The 22,782-nt window shown below is 36.3% G+C and overlaps 1 protein-coding gene, 1 long non-coding RNA gene and 1 pseudogene across 4 annotated transcripts in view; 1 reads left to right on the plus strand and 2 right to left on the minus strand.

Annotated features, from left to right (window-relative positions):
• Adgrb3 (adhesion G protein-coupled receptor B3) overlaps window positions 1–22,782 on the minus strand; it is a 729,205-nt gene that overhangs the window by 305,036 nt on the left and 401,387 nt on the right. For all 3 annotated transcript variants that reach the window (XM_031367067.1, XM_031367069.1, XM_031367068.1), the window contains exon 16: window positions 15,422–15,465. In XM_031367067.1, the coding sequence (XP_031222927.1) occupies window positions 15,422–15,465 (44 nt within the window). The remainder of the gene's footprint in view (window positions 1–15,421; window positions 15,466–22,782) is intronic.
• LOC116088916 lies at window positions 9,988–10,742 on the plus strand (annotated as a pseudogene).
• On the minus strand, window positions 20,428–21,213 carry LOC116088258. The gene is made up of 2 exons (XR_004117839.1): window positions 21,153–21,213; window positions 20,428–20,558 (listed from the first exon to the last, which is right to left on the minus strand). It is a non-coding gene; the product is annotated as an uncharacterized LOC116088258 (long non-coding RNA).

Raw genomic sequence — 22,782 nt, forward strand, 5'->3', positions numbered from 1 at the left:
GGAAACTGGGAATGGAGAAATTTACATGTAAATAAAGAAAATATCTAAAAGAAAAAACAACAACAACATGTGCCTAGCATGTTCAAAAGCCTGGGTTTGAGCCTCCACTAACCCTGAAAGATATTATGGTCTGCATACACATCTGACTTTGCAACACATTTTAAAATAGAATGTAATATGGCAATTCTCTTTAGGGCATCAAATATCCTCCACTAATTAATCATTTGTTTCCTTAAAATTAAATTATTATCCTTCAGTGTTTCAGGACAAATGTAAGCCTCCTTTTCTAAAACTTTAATATGAATGCACAAGAGTCGTTTCTTTCACCAGCTGTGGTTGATTTACCATTTAGCAGAACAAATTAAGAACTTATCAGTAATTATGAAAATAATTTCCTTCTTATATTGAAATACTTTTCAGGGCTTCAGTTTAGCACATCATTATTCTGGGTGGCGTAGGTGTTGTTGAAAGGCAGTGTGAAAGTAAGACCCTGAATTATGAATTTGTCTTGTGAACGCTGAATCACTTTGTATTTTCTGTGGTAAAACAACCTACTTCTTGCTGGAAAGAGCACAGGAAGAACACTTTAATTTTCAAGAACACCTAGCAGTGTGTACAATGTATACACTGAACTAGACAACTGTGCATCTTGAAATTATCTCTTATAGTTTCTTTGTGTGTTCATTTACTTTATATAACATGTCTGTGACTACAGAGAAGGAAAAACTACATAAATTTGATATAATATTAAATAATCCATTCCATTTCAATTCAGTAAACATTTATTAAATACTCTGGTCCAGGCACTGTGATTTGTATTAGAAAAACTGAAATGCCATCACAAACTAAGGGATTCAAAGAAACCCATGGATGAAGACAGGCCTCTTAATGTTATCCTGACAAATCTTATGTACATGAACCTCTCAAAAATGGATTTTCTTGTGCTTAGTATTTGAAGTACAGCAAGCATTTCAAAAACTTTCAGGTCAGGCTGAATGATTTACCAACATAGGAATTACTCTGAGTAAAACTTTCTTTTCATTATAGAGCTGGCTAGAGGATGGTTGCGCATCTACAACACAGGTGCCCAATTCCTCTGACATCTTTCTAAATAATGAGATGTGATTTCTTTCATTAGCGACATTGTCCATTCATTTCTAAACCATTTCCCAGGATTTTTCACATCTATTTTCCTCATTCCCATGTGCATGCAGAAGTTCCTTTCCTTTCCCATCATGGTCATATGCTTGCAAAGCTCTAGTGGACTGAATATTTTCTGAACAACAGAAGGTTATGGCTAAGAGCTCTAGAGGCTGACAAACCCAAGAGCAAGGGGCCAAGTTATTCAGTGTCTGTTCATGGCATATTTCTAACACATCATACCTTCTCCAGTGTACTCATTACTGCTGCCTGTGCTCTAGCAAAGTAATTAACAAAAGAAACTCAAAGGAAGAAAAGGTACATTTGGCTCATGGGTTTGAAAGGCAGACAGACAAATCCTTTGTGAGAGGAAGGCATGGCGACTCTCAAGCATTCCACAACAAGCTTAGAGAGGTAAAGGGTAGTACTCCACTTACATCCTCCATCTCATGGAGACTGAAACCACATCCCATGGAAGAATGCCCCCTACATTCAGACTTGGTCTTCCCTTCACCTTTAAGTCCTTCTGGCAACACTTTAAAGGCATACCCAGAGATTTGTTTCCACGCCACTGTCAATTTGACAACGAACATTGACTATCACACATGAAAAATCAAAGGATGGCCACATTCTCTTGAGACTCTGAAATTGTATCATATACTATTCCATCTCCCCACACTCCTGCATGCAGACTATTTCAACATAGAAAATTTGGGACGTGCAAATGTCCCAACCATAGCACCATCAATTATTCAGTATGTAAGTTATTAGGACAACTGAATAATCTATTAGCAATAGATTCCTTTATGTTAAGTAGCTGGTGACAAAGGTAAAGTCCTGTCTATCTTCTGAGTCTCATGTATCTTCTGAGCTTTGACAATAAAAGTGAAACTTATTACTACATATTCTTTCTTTAGCCAGTAGATATGAATGTGTCCCAGGTCTCTTTCCTGTCTTCAATACATCATATATATACAACTTATAAACTATAGAGGATCCGTGTACGCGTCTAATCCCAGGAAGAAAGCTGACTGTTTATAGACTTCGGTAAGCAATAATTTTCCAAAGTAAATTATCAGAGTATATGGTACCTTATTATGACTATATGTCTGATAGAGTGGCTTACGCTCTATGCAAGGAATCACTCTTATTTGGTGCTTATTTATTTTCTGGATTTTTGCTGGATTAATAAAATTTTATGTGTTTCCATATACAACAGCTCCTGCATGGTTGAAAGTACACATGTGTATGTAGCAATTCTTTAACCCTACTGTTTTTAACTTTCCTCTCATAACCAACCAAGCAACTGATGGAATTCTGGGACCAAGTTTCAAGTTCTTGTATGTGTTTACAAATAGTATTTCTTAAATGCTAGTAAACACAACTTCCTCTTTTGATCATAACTTATTTTTTGAGTGACAGGGGATGAGTGGCAAGCAATGTCCTCCCTGCCCCCTTGACTCAATCTACTAAGCACACTATCCAGGAATAATGTTGGCTTTGTGGTATTGGTGGGAATTTGGGACAATGATTTTCCCGATTTTCTCTAAAACAAAGTTCAACTGTAGCAGCATAAAAAAGAAAGACATTGTAGAACACAGTTTCACACTAGAGGAGCGATCTGTATAAATTAGAAGAGAGGGTACTGAGCCTCGTATGTGCTACCTGTTGAAGATAACAATATATTTTAAGTAGAGATTTCCAAACTACTGTCTACTCATAGACTGTGTTTTCATATATTTTTAAATGTTTTCTTTAGGTTTCAATATTTGTAAATTCTCGTCTGTGATAGCAACTCAGCTTGACTCCAAGCATGGTGACTTGATTTATAACCCTCATGCATAATTGCTTCATAGTCCATTATATTAACAAATGAAAATATTAAACAAGAAGCTTTAGCTTCTCTTGAAATTATTCACACTGCATACATTCCTCTACTATAGGCATCCACTGGTATTTTCCCAGAAGTCCTTGAAGTTGTATGTTCAACTCATGATTTTATTAAGGAACTATGAAAATAATTTTACATAGATCTCATATTAATGAATATTCATCAAACCTACATTTTAATCATTTTAAAAAAATACTAGTCAATATTCTAAGATATATGCATACACATACATACATATATGTGCACACACACATACATGTGTATGTGTATATATGACTACTTTCTGTTGTGGTTTACATATTGTTTGAGTGTATCCTTAAGGACTTGCATTGAAAGTTTCCTTTCAGATGGAACGGGATTAAGGGGTGAAGCCTAGTGGAAGTCATGAGGTCCCTGGGGGCTCTCTCTTCTTTCCCTCTCTTGTCAAGTCATCTGTCATGAGGTCTTTGTAGTAACCAATTCTATTTTGTTTAGACATTCAGACAGCAGAACTGTGAGCTATGTAATTTTCCCAGCCTCAAGTATTTCATTCAAGTAATAGAAAATAAACTAGTAACACTTGTTCAATAACATTTAAGAATCATCATTAGCTTAAATTGATTATTGAGAATATAAAACCTTCTATAAACCAAGGTTTATAGAAAACCTTGCAATTAAAATAGAAGGAAAAGCATATTAAATATTAAAGAAGATGTTCATATTGTTGTTCATCCTAAGGGGCTGTAAACCCTTCAGCTCCTAACTAACTAGTACCCTCAGAGCTCCCAGGGACTAAACCACCAACCAAAGAGTACACATAGTGGGACTCACGGCTCCAGCAGCATATGTATAGTAGAGGATGGTCAAGTAGATCATCAATGGGAGGCGAGGCCCTTGGCCCTGTGAAGGTTGTATGCACTATGCACCAGTGTAGAGCAGTGAGGGGGAAGGGAACAGTTTTGTTTTTTTTTTTTGGAGGGGAAACCAGGAAAGGAGATATCATTTGAAATGCAAATAAAGGAAAAAAAGAGGATGTTCAGTCCATTGTTTATAGGATGCATAAGTAAATAAAATTTTAGCCCCAGTCATTTAAATGGCAAAACGAGAACAAAGTGCCAAGCAATTCTAACATTCATTCATCTGAATTACAGGAAACAAACCTTTTCATTGTTTAAACATTAAATCACAGATATTATTAATTTAAGAACTTTACCAGTAGCCCATCTTTCTAGCTGTCTCCAGGTTATTCTTAGTGATAGTACCGGCATTAGTATCTTAACAATATAAACTTTGAATTCTGTCAAAAATGTATGTTGGGGGCCATCTCAGCGATCCTAAGAATAATATCAATTGGTGTTAAATACCAGATAAATTTTAAATTTTCTTATTATTGATTTTATGTAATATTTATTTTATGCAAATACTTAGCAAACTGACTTCAATGACTTTCTGAAGTAAATGAAGAATAAGTTGGTACAAGGTTAGTTTATCCAGTGCTCCTTTTGATGTAGACACTGAGCAGAGACTCTGTGGCACCCAGGAATCAGCTGACCCAGGAATCAGCTGACCCAGGAATCAGCTGATAATACTGCTTTTCCTTAGTTCTCTTTCATTTTTTTTCCTTTATCAATATTGAGGACATCCCTGAGAAGTAATGACTCCTTATAAGTCCTTTCTGTAGCATCAAATCCATGATATCAATGAACAATATAACCAGGCATCATTTGGTTATTTCTCCCAGTGAGAGAAACTAAAGATTTGGACAACTTAGGCATGTAGCAAATGTTAATTGAAATACTTGTGTTGTTTTAGACATGGAATACTGCTTCTTGTGATTATCATTACTACTCTGTGAAATAGGCAATCTAATAACTATTTTGATTTAGAGATTAATATGGACCATAAAGAACTTAAGGTATTTCTGAAACATTAATGCTATATATGACTATCATAACAAATGGTTAACTATTTTTCCTTTACATAATTTTAAGTGGATAAGCAGCCTACACTGGAAAGTTGGCAGTACTTATGTCCTTCTAGTATTTTTTTTAAATAATGAAATCGACATTGAACAATATTACTCATTTCAAGCATTATGGCCTCTTTAAGTCATTATTCATGTTGCAAGCAATTGACTATAGAAAACTATTATCTACTATCATTGTATCTGTAGCTAGGACATTGTGTCTAGATAAGTCTAACATGTTTTCATCTACATATTTTATTTTATTTTTTAAAAATATCAAGTCAACATGAGTTTTATTTGTATATATGTATGAACTCTACAAGTGAAATTAGTGCCCAATGATGTCAAAAGAGGGCATCATATACCTTGGAAGGTTTTATGCTATCATTTGGGGACCAGAAATTGAACCTGAAGTCTTCTACAAAATCAGTAAGTGCTTTTAAGAGCTGATCTATCTCCATAGGAGATAGCTTTGAATTTTAGTACCATCCAAGAATATTAAAGAATCTATCAATTTGGTAATTAAATTTTTTTAACACATTAAGCAAACTGATTAAAAACAAACAAACAAAAACTATTGTTTTATATAAATAAACTGTCTTTTGTGGTCAAAGCTGTTAGCTGTTTTAATATCAGGTAATGTTTACTTTTCATTCCATTATTTATCTTTACCACTTTTTCAACATCACACAATTTAACTGAAGAGATAGAATAACGATCATGCAAGGGTCTTGGAGAAGGAAATTTAGGGAATACACAGAAGAAAATAAGACATAGGATAAATTGGACTGGGAGAACTCTATCACTAAATATTGAGTTGCGTAAATGACCCATGAAGACAATGAAAGGGTATTGCAGGAAACTTGTCAAATCAACACAACAGCTCCTTGGAATAAGTCAAATGACTATGCATATGAAAATTCCATTAAGATACACGCTTTACTTTTCTGATCTTAACAAAAGAGTATAGTTTACCTATGATGGTTATTTTTTTTTTATCACATTCCCACAAAACTGTCATTATTTAAGCCCTATATGTCAGGTGTTTGAGGATGTTAACTGGTTCATATGTCAAGACTTTCAGTGATGAAGCATATAATAGGTTCTCCAGTTGTCAAATGAATTAGTGAATATATAGTGCACGTTCACAAAATCTGTTAGTAAGTAGGAATTTATAAGTATTAATGTAGCTTCCTTATTGTCTTCAAGTACTTAAACACAGGTGGGAATTTTAGACTGCTGAGATACTGAGTAGAAAATATAAAGGTTATAAAACATGTATTCCCAAGATCCTTTGAAATAGTATTTCCTGAGAGAACTATTATGTGATACCAATGTTTAAGTCGGGTGTGAGGAGAAATGCATTTCTATTGCTATTCCCAGAAATAAGACCTTAATAGAACACATTTGGCATTTTAATTCTGCTAAAAACCCTGTCTATAAGTGAAAATCATGATCTAGTGGGGAAGCTGCTTATTCTTACAACATAGAAGGAGTCCAGGAACACCAATCTCAATCCAGTTTGAGGCATCCTGAGTTCAAGAAATATCATCAAGCACAGAAATATATCAATCAACCTTTGAGAAATAAGCCTTCATCCCTAGCCTCAAGAAATTTTCAGCCATAAATTGGAAAGGAAAATTAATATTTCAAACCTAGTACCCTAAAACAATAAAGTATTGTGAGTGAAAATTTGAGGGATAAAGAGAGTATAAAGGAATATCCAAAGAGTTCAAATAAAAATTTTACTTTGATTATGAAATCAACTGTGTTAATTGATTTCTAAAAAGACACACATATTAATAGATTTGGACTGGAGATATGGCTGAATGGTTAAGAGTGCTGGCTGCTTTACAAGAGGACTCAGGTTCAAATCCCAGCACCCTCCCTGGTATCTCAAAGACATTTATAAAACGAGCTTCTGGAGATATAGTACCCTCTTCGCCCACCAGCACATGTTCATGGTGCATAGACACAGATGCAAGAAAAATATCCATGTGCATAAAATAAAGAAATTAGAAGATAATATACTGGCAGAAATATAGAGACCTCTGCAAAGTAATAGAGTAGATTAAAAGTCATCAACTAGAGTTTCTAGAAATGTGACTATTATTGAATTGCATATAAGCTTTGTGGATGATTAACAGTTTGGACAAAAGTGAAGGTAGAATTAGTGAACTGGATGGCCCATTAAAATGGATAAATAAGAGATTATATAATTTTTTTCTGCATCATTCTAACAATATACCTCAGGCTGGGTATCTTTATAAACAATATTCTGGAAGAACAAGCTTAAGGGCCTGTATATGGTGACAGTCTGGCAGCCCTGAGGTAGCAGAAGGCTTCACAAGGCAAAGACGGCATGCAGAATGCTCTTTCTTTATGAAGCCACCAGCACATAGTCATGGAACTTAGTGAGATGATATTATTTATCTTCACTGCCCCCAAAGACCCCTCCTGTGAGCACCATAGTCACAGATTCCACCTTCTTAATGCCACAGGGTAGGAATGTAATGTCCACACATGAACCACACTCAGATCACCACAGAGGAACAAAAATAATACATCAGAGAGACGTGATGAGACATGAAGGTCAAGAGAAACTTTCAGAATTCTACACGAAGATGAGACAAGTTACGGGAGAAGCTGTGTTTGGAAAGATGACTGATCCCAGAGGTAATGAAGCATTGATTCTCTCTACCCATGCTGACCCAAGCTTACAAATATTTACATTAATTGATTCTGATGTGAACTATAATCAATACTTCTTGCGTGCCAGAAAAGGAAAAATGCTTGAAAGCTGTGTTTTTGATAGTGGTGGGCAATTTGTTTATCATATCCAAGAGTTAAAGACTACATATTGTAGAACTTGTGGGCACTGTAGACTCTACTCTGACTCAGCTTCATGGTTGTATATACTACAACTTAACCAATAAGTAGGTATGTTCAGCCTCAAAGAACACTATTCATAAAAGCAGAAACAGTAGTGAGTCCTGCCACAGGATGGGTCTATGGTGGAGGGTCATGAAAAGTGACAAAAAAAAAATCATGGCAGCATTTCCCTAGTCTTAGGTGTGCAGTAAAGAAACATTGCTAATTGACACAATGTGCTGCTAATACTATGGTACATGTGTAAACTTTGTCAGTTAGGAAGGGTTCATTCACATACTAACATTTACGAAAGCTTCTTCAGGAAGTTAGACAGCTAAGAATGAATAATATAAAAATTTATGTTGCAATTTAAAACATCACTTAAAAATTTTTAAGGGTAAAAGAAAAACTTTCCTAAAGATGCCTGAAACAAGGCCATTTTGAATCATGTTTTTTTGAGAAAACATGTATTTATGTTGCTTCATCAAAAAAGAATGCATAGTAAGGTAGAAAAACAAAAATATTTATTTTCTTTAGTTTGTTGTGGTTTCTTCCACTAAAACTTTAATCTTACAATTTTGAAAGGAAATTAATACTTTGTATTGCCTGCCTCCTTTTTGAGACAGGGTTGGTTCTGTAAGTACCAGTATGATCTTCATAGGAATCTTCTGGAACTGGAGGTAGAGACAGCTGTGAGGTAGCATATGGGTGCTGCAAACTGAATTCAGGTCTTATACAAAAACAAGTGCCCTTACCTGCTGAGCCATCTCTCCAGCTTCAATTCAAGCTTTTAAAAAGGAGCATCTGTATTCTACAATAATTATTTAGCCATAGATAGAGCAAAATCTGTTTCAAAATAGTCTAAATATGTAGTATCTAATGTGAGTCAATTAAAAAGCTTCTTCTAGGCATCACCCAGGAAATAGATTACCATATAAATAAGATTGAAACAAGAAGTATGAGCTTGATGCAAGATTGGTTCTAGTTTCTAATAATTGATAGAATCCTTTCTAGACTTAAAGCAAAGCAGAAGCAGGAGGAATTTTTGACTAGAGAATATACCTAAGATTCCTGATAGCTCTCATCTTTACACAAAACTAGCTGATGGGTATGTGTTGGATATATAACACCACACATGTACAGCAGCATTGGAAGTATAATGTATAAGAAATATAAAGCTTATTTCTTACAGTGCTTGGAAAAGGCAAAAGGCAAACAGCTCGCTAACTAGAAAACTAGGAAAAATGGCACCCCTGCCAGAAGACCAGGTAGGCTGCTTTCAGACCTTCTCCATTCTCTGTATTACTCTAGATCCAATTCTCAGACTCACCCATAGCACTAAAATAGGGCATCATGGGCAGCTCCCCCAAACCCCTCCATTCCTCCTGTGAATCCCTCAGACTTTCTCTCCCTGGCTTCCCATCCCTCCAGCATCTAATACTAGCATTCCCCCCATGAATACATGAGCCATGTGGGCTAGAAAGACAAGCAACGCTCAGCAAACACCCTTTTTCAAAAATCTAGAACGGGAAGAGAAAACAAAGGAAAAAGCTCCAGCTCAGACAAGAAAAACCCAGAAATCCGCACTTAAACCCAGATGCCTAAGAACAAAATTAATGTGTCTCTATCATAGTCCAGCTATCCCACTACCAACAGGTTAGTCCAAAATAGCTGAAGCACAAGGAAATGACTATATAACCAAAGCATGGTGGGAACAGTGATCTCAGAGCTGGATCCCACCCAGCTAGCTTATTGTCTGTGCTTTCAAAGGAAGGCAGATCTCTGAATTCATTTGCAATGTTAAGAAAAATGTGCTTTGATAAGAATCAAGTGGCTAGGGGTCCTTGAATGCCAATTCATGAGGTAATCTAAAGGGAACTTGAAGTAAATGATTGAATTGATATGTAAGTAAACGACTGGGATTTAGCTTTCTAGAGCTGAGCTAGCTATGCAGATGAGTTGTCTGAGGATCTCCAGAGAAAGCTGTCTTGAGCTTGAGTAGAACACAGACCATCAGCTTGTACACCGTGATATATATATATATATATATATATATATATATATATATATATATATATTATACTCTCAAACACTCCTTCACTCAGGAATCACTCTCCAAGCCAAGGAAGGTCTTTGCCACATGCATAATTATCACCCTGATTCTAAGTTGATACAACATATGAATGCTGCTACAGCTGCTATCTTGGCACTCCCTGCATGGGTGATTCCTGTTCAACGGATAATAACAAATCAGGCCAGCTGCTTCAGGAGGTCAGAGCAGCCAATGGTGCCCAGTATAGCTTTCAACCTCAGCAGTCAGTTGTTCTACAACAACAAGTTATACCACAAGTGTATCCTGGTGGAGTACAAGCGCCTGTTATCCAGCAGGTCCTAGCCCCACATCCTGGAAGGGTTTCACCACAGACAGGTATCATCATCCAGCCACAGCAAATCTTATTTACAGGAAATAAGACTCAGGTCATTCCTACAACAGTGGCAGCACCCACACCAGCACAAGCAGATACCTGCAGCTGGACAGCAACAGCCACAGGCCCAACCTGCTCAACAGCAAGCTCCATTGGGGCTGCAAGTTGATGGAACAGGGGATACATCTGAGGAAGATGAAGATGAAGAAGAAGACTATGGTGAGGAGGAGGAGGAAGAGAAAGAGAAAGATGGAGCTGAAGATAGGCAGGAAGAAAAGGTCCTGAACAGTGAAGATGATATAAGTGACAAGGAAGGGCAGGAACTCTTGACACAGAAAATGTTGCATGCCAGTACAATAAGGTACACAGAAGTAAAAGTAAATGGAAATTTCATCTCAAGAATGGCATTACAAATGTTAATGGAAGAGATTATATATTTTCCAAAACCATTGGAGATTCAGAGTGGTGAAGAGTTGCTTCATTCCTTTTATATATAAGGCAAAGAAACTTAAAAAGTTAAAATGGATGGTTTGAAACTTGGGACACATATCAGCCAAAACTTCACTTCTGCATGTCAGAAAAGCACAGTAGAAGCAAAGCTACTGGAACAAAGCTAGACCTTGACCACATAGAACTACTTCAGACTGGGAAGCCATGGAACTGTAGCACCTGGGGTTGCTGGACGGGTAGAGGGCTCTGTGTAGGAAAATTGTAACTGTCAATTTTAAATACAGGAACATGCCATTGGTAATTAGTATGTAAAACTTTGTCTATAGTCATTTCTCCACGTTGGGCTCAATCAGAAGATACTTGTTGAAATAACCTGAAGAAATGACCCTTTTGATAGATTGAACTAAAACTGCTTATTGTATGTGGTTATATTTGGTAAAAACTGTGTGTGAGCTTTTTACAAAAGGGCAAGAATTATGGTGTTGAATTTTAATTCACTTGTATAAGAAAATTTAAAACTCATAAAAGGTCTTAAAAACATTTTTCCATGTTACTTTCCTCAGTAATACATACCTCTTGTTTCCCTGCAGTATGAACATCTACATAAGATTTAAAGAAAAGGATCAATGGTCACAGTTTGGAGACAAAGTTGACCCAGGAATAGATGCTTGATTTAATTAGGTTTTCATACTTGTTAAATGTAACTTAAAGACTTGGGTCTTACCTGTGTTGACTAGAATTAAAATGACAGCTTAATTTCCTTTTAAAAAAAGAAAAGAACACTGTCAATTGGACAATGAGATAACCTAAGGAATGGGAAAAGATTTTTACCAACTTCATATCTGATAGATGTCTAATATCTAAAATATATAAAGAACCCAAGCAACTAGGTATTTAAATAATTAATTATATGGTGGTTCCTCAGAAAATTGGGAATTGATCTACCCCAAGATCCAGCTGTACTACTCTTAGAAGTATATTCAAAGGACTTTCTATCCTATCATAAAGACACTTGCTCAACTATGTTCATTGCATCTTTATTCATATAAGCCAGAAAATGGAATCAATCGAGGTGTCACTCAACTGAAGAATAGATAAACTGAAGAAAATGTGGTACATTTACACAATGTTGTATTATTCAGTGTATTTTTTACGTATGAAATTTGCAGGCAAATCAATGCAACTAGAAATGTCATCCTGAGTGAGGTAACTCAGAGCCAGAAAGACAAGTATGGTATGTAGTCATTTGTAAGTGGCTATTAGCTGTTAAGTAAATGATAATCATAGTATAATCCATAGTGGATAAGGGAGGCCTGTAGGGTGGAAGCATGGATTTCCCTCAGAAGAAGAAGTAGAAAAAGTTCTGAATGTGGTGTGTGGGCCATTAGGGATGGGAGCAGGAGGTGTGGGGTGGGAGATGGATGCAGGAGAGAGTGTCAAGTGAGACAGCTGGAATTGAGGGGATTATTTAGGTGTAGTGTGTGGAAATTTCCTGTAATCTACAAAGGTGACCTTGTAGAACTCCTAGTTCTCTATGGAAAACATAGAGTCTGATTCTGGCTATCTGTAGCCAGGTAAGTCTTCGAGTGGTGTTACTGGGTTACATTTGGTTGAGCTGTTGGCTGTAGAAGTTCCATGGAGATCTCTAAACAACCAAGGCTGATGATAGGACCTAAAGTCACTTTCTGAAAACTGACAACTTGCACAGCTAAATGAACATAGAGAAGTCAAGCTGATGCAGGTTGCAGCCTTTGCCCTAAGTGCTAGTGCTTTAGGTGCAAGAAGGTACTCTGCAGGCTACAGAAATAGACAAACCTAGACACCAACTCAATGTACACTGCCTGGATGGCTGGGAACTGGAGAATAGATAGCCCAGGGACCTATGGTAGACCAGAACAAGACTGCAAAAAACTCAATAAAATGATTCTGAATGATATTCTTCTATACTCATAGGTTGGTGTCACGTCCAGTTGTCATCTGAGAGGCTTCCACTAGAAGCAGATGAAAGTAGGTGCATACACACCAGACATTATGCAAAAGACTGTCTACAGTTGAAGTCTCCATTAGGTCTCTTACCTCAGAGATTAGGGAATCCAGGAAAAGTGGGGAAGAAAGGATGTAGGAGTCACAGAAGATGGAAGACACCAGGAGAACTTGGCCAACTATGTAGGGCTCACATGGCCTTGCAGAGACAGAAAAATCAAGCACAGGGTTTGGATTGAAGTGCACCAAATCCTCTGCATACACAGTATGGATGATGGCTGTGTTTTATTGTGGGGCTACTAACATTGTGAGCTAGCATTTAGAAGTAGAAACAATAGGACTTCTGTAAGTTTGAGGACAGCCTGGTCTATGTAACTAGTTCAGGGGTACCCAGGTCTATCTACTGAGACTTCAAACATAAATAAACAAACCGAGATGTTTATTTCATCCCATCCCTATCTAGAAAGAAATCTTACTATCTATTCACTATTAATGTCCTTGGTAAGTTTATCCTCAAATTTGATTATTCCATCATTAAAATTATTGTACAACTACTGGCTGGGGGTGGGGAGAAAAGTGAAATGGAGCCCTGATGGCCCGAGTGCCAGCAGGTTGTTTACCTCCCTCCCAACCCCCGTGTTCCCTTCTTGTTATTTCGCAGAATTGCCCTTCATGTTATAGTGGAGTGTTGGGATGTTTAGATGTTTTAAATCAGTCAACAATCAGGTGGCTAACTGCTTAAACTTTCCATCCATTAAAATCTCTAGTCTTTCCAAAAAAAAAATTATTGTACACCTTAACATGAAATATAATTAAATTGAATAGATGTGAAAAGAAGCTATAGAGTTACCTTGTCCTTCACTGTTTAAAACTCACTTAGGAAAGATTTTTAGCTAAGACACACTCTGGAAAAAAGTGTGATGAGAAAAATTCTATCACTCTGGAAAATTGTTTGATCCTTTACCAGATTTTTCAAGGAAGTTAAGTGGGAGCAATACTGGTCTTCCTGGGTGATCTGTTTTGTGATGCAAGAACACATACATCCCCTCCTAAATGGTTTCCTCCAAGGATCATGTGCGAGCTTAATTTTGCCAAGCTACTGATGTTCTCTGACATAGATATGACTCAACTCACAAGCAGATGCTGAGAAAAAGAGTATGATTGATTTCTAAGGTTAACCCTAACCCATGCTATCACACACCAACAGCTTTGTAAATTAAAACTAGCACCTGCTTTCTGAAAGGAAACCAAAGTGATGTCAACCTGGGGATGACTCTTGTCATGTTGAAGTGTCCCATTAATAGTCCTAATTAGTTTTTTAAAATAGTTTTGACATCAATAAATTCATATATTCTATTCAGCAAAATCAAGTTTCTTATTATTCAAATAAAGCCTCTGGTTATTCACAGACATCTACAAATAGTTTCAATATAGTTTCACCAAAGAATATGAAATATCGTGCATTTTTCTTTAGCAGAAAACATTCATTTTGATTGTTGTAACCTTTTACCCCTTTTTGGCCACAAAACATCCCAAGTAACTTAGAATACACAAGAAAAATTCTGTCTAGTAGTTGGATGATATAGCAAGGTTTTGGAGAACATGACTGTGATAAAATTTTCAACAATATTATTAAACAAAAGCACCAATGACATGCATCAGCGTATTCAGGCCATGATAACACCAGAGCAAGTTTGTTTTCTCCTTAAGGCTCTCAGGTTCCAAAAGACAACCCATAAAATATCAGAAAATAGGCCCCAATTAATTAATATCACTGACTTTGTCCTCATGAAAAAAGCTAATTTAAAAATTTCACCAACTACTCTCGGCTTGAACATAATTATAATTCCTAGAATTCTAACAACATTCCCTTTTAGATTCTCTGATGAGAAACTGTAACATCATAAAAAAATCTTAAAGATAGATCATATTTAGAATGAATGGCACTGAGAAAATGTTCCAAGAACACACATCTGGCAGTATTATCTATGGGCTTCATTTGGCATTTATTGGGCCCCCATTCAACAAAACAAATCAAAGCAAAGAAAAACAAAAATTTTGGAATATACATGACTCTAGGAATTAACTACCTGTTTTATACCTTTACCCATCAGAACTTCAGAGTTATCATTGTTCTGATGATGAGCTTAACCAGACACTGCAATTAATTATGAGAGTAACAATAAAAAAAATGGAAGCCTCAGTCATGTTTGTTTAATGCCATTACTTTCATTTGTCTGCATGAATTCATAAAATATATGAATAGATATTAAAAGTCATTCAGTTTAATAACTGGACACCTTTTTATGCCCATGTATATTTTACATTACTCCTGTAACAGACTTTAGGTCATGAATGTTAAATGACCAGAGACATCTCTGTTTCCTGCTGCAGTGGTAACCTGAATCACTAAGGCGTTATAAGAAAACACTTGAGATTTTATAACTCTAAAATATCAGGGCTTAAAAACTATCCTGTGGAATTTGTATTCCAATATGCCTTATACATTATATAATCTTATCTGGAAAAATAACTGATGGTATTGTGATCCACAGATGTATTAATCATGCTGCTCTGCAGATTCAAGAGGAAGGTCTTCAGAGAAGACCCTCCTCCCATAGGGTTACAGCCCAGTTAAATATCAGATAGCTAAAATTATTTAATGTACTTTGAATATTAATTGTAAGGTAATATTACAAAGCATCGACCACTTACGATTTTGAGTCATCCCATAACACGCAGTATGGATTCAAAGTGCCCTAAAGATAAATAGAGAATAAAATGTACCATAAGTTCACATAAAAAAAATTGATGAATTGTACAAAATACAAAATGAAGGATGACTTGATAATCTTGCAGTGAATGACATGTTAAAGATATACCCAAAAGTATTTTTTCTGTAAGAAATTTATATTTTCAATCCCATCAATTTCATAACACATTTTGTAAAATTCTAGCAAAACGGTATTTTTATTCCAACTATAATTGGTATTTAGTTTGTTGAAAAGGAAAGCCAAATGTCCCATGCACTGTATAGATCGATGTTACAGTGATTTCTATGTCACATTTATTTCTTTGATTATAATTGCTCAATTACTTTATGAAGAGCAAAGTATTGACAACATTTATAATCGAGGAAAATTTACTGCACTATACATGTGAACACACCACCACCATGTCATCTACTAGTTAGCTGTTCCTAGAGAATAGGATTGCTGACCCGTTATCAGAATCCTGTAACAAACAGATTTTTAATCAACAGGTCATACTTCAGTGAGGTTATATGTAATGAAACTCTAAGAAAAGGAGGTGTTAGATTTTATGCATTTGAATAATGATGTGTTGAGTACCCACAATAGCCTTCGAGTAAAAGATAGGTTTTCTACACTGAGTCAAGCCAAGTAATTTGTTTTGAATAGTTCTGATACTAGAAAATTCTTAATTTCTGTTCCCCACACCCCATTGAAACAAACTCAATTCTTTCTGTAAAATATTTACATATTCAAAAATTCTATCATGCTCCCAAGTTGCTACTGGTCCATTCAACACATCCTGTGGTTTCACGTTCTCTTATTTTTTCATGATACACCCTTCCTGAAACACATCTTAAAAGTCTATTTAGCAAAATCATTCATTTGAGTTCAATCTGTACATAGCAAAGTGGCACTACTTCTTTAACAATTTAGAAAACATGTTTATAATAACTCAAATTAAAGATTATATCAGCTCGTTGCTTAATCTCTTCCTAAAGTGGAGTGGTATTACTCACATTGCTTCTTACACACAGAAGTTTACTGGGAGCATTTTACTTTTTTATTTTTTGGCATCCAACACTTTCATTATTGTTTCTAAGCTTTGAATCATTGCGGGATTAAAATACAAACATGACTATGTCCTTATCCAACTAAATAATTGGTAAAAGTACTGAAGAGGCCAACACATTTTAAAAGTACAATGCTTATGTGGGACGCTGTGCTCCTTTGATACTCATTCCTTAGGAAACAAGCAAGGATGAGGCCCTGAAGTCTATAATTACAGGGTTTATAAGAACTTCCTGAATGCCTAGGAATGAATCAGTGTGGTATGAGTAATATTTTTCAGGTCAACTTGTGAATTGTATTACAACTAAAAAACAGTATCACTAAAGTTTATGAAATCCACTAAGCCTCATTTATTTATTATCAATTTTAATAGCTATGTGTTAGTAACTCTAACATGAACAATATCACAATTTTATTCTCAAAACAACATACTCCAGATATCTTACTTCTTGTCAAACAAAACAAGCCAGAAACTATGCTCTGAGGAACTACCTAGTATATCATAAATATACTTCCTTTTCTGAAAAAAGAAAACAAAACCAAAAACAGACAACAAAATCAAATGGCCATAGTTCTATAGAAGGTGAATAAGATACAATGCTTGTGGAATGCTTCTATAACACATGGAATGATGCACATATCACGAGGCAGATATTCCTGAGCATGAAACTCATAGTCTGTGCTAATCAGAGAAGGTTTTATGGAGGGCATAGGACCTTCTCACATTTGATTTTTCCCTCTATCAGATCATATCTGGTTGTTCTTAGATTCATGAATCTATTAATTTCTCTGAATAGCTAAAATGTTCTATAAATTCTAAATAGCTAAAATGTTCTAGCACACAGTTATACTGTATTCATCTAATATTTCATTCCAAGGGGCTCATTATCCTTGGTTTATCACAATTTTGTTCAGGACTTGAAAGTACACATTTCATTAATATTTAAGTCAAGTGTAGGTGAGAAATATGCTTTTAGCTATAAATTAAGTCACCCCTTTCTATTCTACAAGATACTTGCTATATGCTGGTTTTTAAAAATGTTATGGATATGAACGGTTTGACTGAATGTGTGTGTCTGGGACCTGCAAAGGCCAGAGTCAGGCACTGGATTCTATGGAACTGGAGTTACCAACAGTTGTGAGCCTACATTCAAGTTCTGGAACTAGAACCTAGGTCCTTTGGGGAAGCAAAAATTATTTTAACTCCCGACCCATCTCTCTAGCCTTAGTGCCTGATATTTCTAAATTATTTAAATTCATCACTGGTTAAAACAAAAGAAAGGAATACTGGAAAATGAATGCAATCCAATCTTAAAGCATTGGATATCCATTTCCTTTTAGTGGCCAAACTTTACGTAAAACCAGGAAGATGAGAATACTTCTTTCTCCTGGTTTGCCCTCTGCAAACTCCCTATCCCCTTCCCCCACCCATAACCCAGACCCTTCAACTTTCCCTGCTTCTATGAGCATGCTCACCCACCCACAGTCCTAGCATTCCCCAAACCAATGCTGGGGCATCAGTCCTCCACAGGACCAAGGGGCTCCCCTCCCATTCATGTCAGATAAGGCCATCCTCTGCTATGTATGCAGCTGGAGCCATGGGTACCTCCATCTATACTCTTTGGTTGGTGGTTTAGTCCCTGGGAGGTCTGGGAGGTGAGGAGCTGTTTGGTTGAAACTGTTTTTCTTCCTATACGGTTGCAATCCCCTTCAGCTCCTTCAGTTCTTCCCCTCACTGGGGAAGAACCCCCATTGGGTTGAGAACACTTCTTGTCCTCTTCTTCCACACTAAACTCAGTTTCATCCTCTGTCTTTCCTATCCTTTTACCTCCTAGATGGTATTTCATGCTTCTCTCATTTCCTGTCCTTATCAAAATTTTAATACCACCCAATGAGAATTAACTTCGGTGTGAAATGTGCCTTCCTACTAGGCATACATAAAATAGGCAAACGCTTCTCTGGATAGATAATGGAGTGTAGTTGTCACTATGTAGACTGAGGCACCATGATCAGTAGTTAAACCTTAGAAGGTTTGTGAGTACAGAGAACAGCAAATACGATTATCTTAATACTTAGGTAGTCACAGTTACAAATGATGTAAGGGGGAAAGCATGAAGAAAGCAACAACAAAGGAACTCTTAAAAACGTCACCCTCCCAAACTGGCCGACTGGTTCTGCCAAGAATATACTTGTAAATTATTTGCTATAATTTCCAGATTCTTCTGTTAGAGTATCAATGACAGAATGGTGAGAGTTACAGAAAGAAGAAAGAAAATGTAATGACAGGAACAAGCAGAATGTGAGCAAGCTGGGAAGGAACCTACACAAGCTGGCTTTAAATTCATTAACTAACAGAGGTCTTCAGGTACATGGGACAGATGGGCTAAAAGACTGATTTACCAAATTGTGTATATAATTGACACTTAAATGCACTGAGACTGCATACGTTTGAAAAAGTTTAGAAAATATACATTGCTATTGTCAAGGGTTTTTTTTTTTTTATCAAAACAAACATTCTGTCTCTGTCATTGGAAATGGTACAATTCAAATCAATTTAAAAATTCTTGGTTACATACTTTTAAGCATTTAAAAAGGCATGCGTCACAGGGCAGTGGTGGCACATGCCTTTAATCTCAGCTCTTGGGAGGCAGAGGCAGGTAGAATTCTGAGTTCGAGTCCAGCCTGGTCTGCAGAGTGAGTTCCAGGGCAGCTGGGGGCTATACAGAGAAACCCTGTCTCGAAAAACCAAAAGAAAAAAAAGGCATGTGTCTCAAATTTCCTACTTACAGGACAGTTGGAAAAATGGAGACAATTCCAGGCCTCTTGGGAATGGAAAGCAGTTTATTAATTTGGAGTTTGGCTGAAGCCTCAGGGTACCTGAGACTCTCACACTCCAGCACAATTAACATCTGTCTGAGGCCTTTCTCTTTTCCTAGCTGTAAACTGAGATGCACCAGAATTCTCACTGGAACCTTCCTTTATAAAAAATACAAATCCTAAACTCCTTCAGAACCCCAGTGACTTCTGGGGTAGGAATGAAGGACTCTGTAGAAACCCACTACAGAGCAAAATTCACCAGTTTCCCTAAATCTTAAATATGGTCATCACTAGGATATCTGAATTATTATTCTCTCCTGAGAAGACAGTAGTCACACGTGGATCTTGTTCTTTATCTGAACACCTTTCTTCTAACGTCTTTTCCTAAATCTATGTCAAATATGTCTTTGACTGGCTGGGCTGGAAAGATGGGTCAGCTGTTAGAGAAATTATTGCTCTTGTAGGACAGGACTCTCAGCGCCCACACCAGGCAGCTCAAAACTACCTTAATCACAGAGTATCTATAGCTTCTTTCCAGACACTTTGTTCTCCTGTACACACTGGGAACACACACACATACAAACATACATACATACATACATACATACATACATACACACACACATACATACATACACACATATATGCATACACATATACACACATACACACACATGCACATACATGCATGTATGCATACACATGTGCACACGTACACAAAGAAAATGAAAAGAAGTATTTAAAATTTCTTTTAACAAACTGACACTCGTCTTTGAGAAGCCTACACGAATGCTCTTATGTGTCTTTATCACTTCCTTATCTACTTGTCTTTCATTTTTCATTAAACCTTAACTCTACCTTACACTGGCCAAAACATTCGTTTCTTGGATTATGCTACTGATCCTATTATATCAGCATGAAGGCTCCTACAGATTAAGGGGACATTTCAGCAGATGGAAATGATGGAGTGAAGCTATGCCTCAACCCCTGTAGCACTGACAACTGTGACAGACATTCTGCACTCTCCCTTAAAGTGCCTTCACTATTTCCTTTTAGATTTTCTTTCTGTTTTTTTTTTTTCCATGAGAGCTAAAACTGTGTCATGTTTTTATTTTAGGCTTTAAAAACAAAATTGGGCAAAAAAACAACAGAAAAACTCAAAATAGGTTCAAATGATGTATATTCATCTTTTCTAGGAAAGCAGAAGGTAGGCCCTACCACAAAGAAAAGATTTAATTAATGGAGGCTAATTTTTCAAGTACATGAAATACTATCAATTAACTTCAAGAGAACCTAGGGTTTCACCTTGTTATAAAAAGAGTTGACTTTTGTTATATCATCAAAAACATAAAAAATGCCTCAGTAATCTCAGTTATTAAGTCTGATCTTACTGGAAATTCTTAACCACAATTTTCCTTCTTCAAATGATGTCATCGTGCCTTGTGCATCCCTCTAACACAGGGAAATCACAGCTAATACAGGCAGACTACAACCTATTCTACCAGCCGAAAACAACTTTGTATTTTTAGGAAAGAAACAGCTACTCCATTCAACAGTTGGTTTTCAAAATTGTACTCCAATTGCTACATTATGAAAATACTCCAGAAGAACCAAACTGCAGCAATAGATGGACATGCATTAGAGAGGATATATGCATTAACGTATCTCACAGAGCTAGAGTTCGGATGCTGCTAGGTAGAACAAACTGGTCTTTAAAACTGGTCCTTTCCCTTAAAAACTTACTGATTCTACCAAGAAAATACAAAAGCATAAGGCTGTAAGGAAATGAGTCATGTTTAGGCTATTACAGGGAGGCCGTCCTCAAGGCCAGTCACTGCTCGCTGCTGCCTGCACTCGGCTGGGTTTTGAATTAAACCTGTTACTTAGATTGTTTTCCACGCAAAGGAAAGTTATAATTAGTCAGCTAAAGGAAATCTGGATGCGGGAATGCTTTGAACTTTGGATTCTCCAGCTACTATTAAATTTATTTGATTCCTAAAGGTCCCAGTTTATAATTCTTGGAATTTTAGGGTTAGCAAAATATTTTCTCCTTCAAAGTATGTAATACTTTCCAGGATTCTTTTGAAACCTAGAATTTCCTTTATTTTATCATCCACCATGTGCTGTAAAACACTGGGAAGACACTGAGCAAATAGAAGGGAAGTTAAAAATGAGATATTTTGATAGATATGAATTAGTGTAACTAGTAACTGGCCATTTTGAGGTTATAGATCATCTCAGAAAATGCTTCATTAATGTATACTTTAGTGACTTTGATCATTAATTTGTCACAACCCCATATTTTTGTCTTTACTGTAAGTTTTATAAGATGAGATATTATAATTATTGTTTGAAAAATGCATCAGAATCGGTAGAAGATAGATTGACGTGTTGTTTTTCTTTAACAGAAGGATTTCTTTCTGTTTTAACACCAACCAAAATATGTATCTGTCTTGCAGTACAACACAGGATCAGCATGGTCAGTGTGTCTCATTTGATTTATTCTCTCTTTCCCTTCCTGTGTACAGAGCACTTGACATCCTCTTTATACAGTGAAATGGTTCTACACTGGTATTCATAATTGGATTCTTTCCCCCTAATGTCCTAATCCTTTAAGTATGTCTAACACTCAAGGATGCAGATGAGACCAGAGGAAGGGGTCAGTGAAGCCTAACACAAACCCTACAAAATTAGGATGTGAGGGAAAAATAATCTATTGGCAAATAAACAGTTGGAACCTTATTCACTCCCTTCACTATAAGTATCAAGGCTGGCCAGAACTGGTTGGAGACACAGGCTCAGATGCTGAGGCACTCTGGAGGGTGTGAAGGCAACCTGAGACTCATTGTATGAGAAAATATTTTGCTAACCCTAAAATTCCAAGAATTATAAACTGGGACCTTTAGGAATCAAAAACTAACATGGGGGCGGGGTGTAGTTTTAGATACTTATAAGGCATGTGATCATGACGTTGTATGTAGAATTGCATGTACAAGCTCTAGAAAAAAGTCCACACTGGGCAAATGACATGAAAAACATGTACATGTGAAATAAAGAACCCATCTTTTTACAGCCTTTACCTAAGAACCCCGGTAAATACGGAAAGACTTGTCTCCAAATATTTGATTTCTGATATTCACACATGTGCCACAGCATATCGTTGCATAATAATAATTTTTTAAATTAATTAGTTAATTAGTTTATTTTTTAAAAAAAACTTTTATTGCATTATGATGAGAAAAGTTACATGATTTCAATTTTCTGAATTTGTTAACATTTAAAAACATATTTAAATTAAATATAATTGAATCACATTCTTGTTTCCCTTTTGTAGCACTGCTCCTCCCAGAGACCCCCCCTTCAATAACTACAATATCTTTTTTGTCATATTCCTTAAAATTGATAAAATATTATAACAATAAAAATAAGTATTATAAA

Source organism: Mastomys coucha, unplaced genomic scaffold (assembly GCF_008632895.1).
Source record: "Mastomys coucha isolate ucsf_1 unplaced genomic scaffold, UCSF_Mcou_1 pScaffold14, whole genome shotgun sequence".
NCBI lineage: Eukaryota > Metazoa > Chordata > Mammalia > Rodentia > Muridae > Mastomys > Mastomys coucha.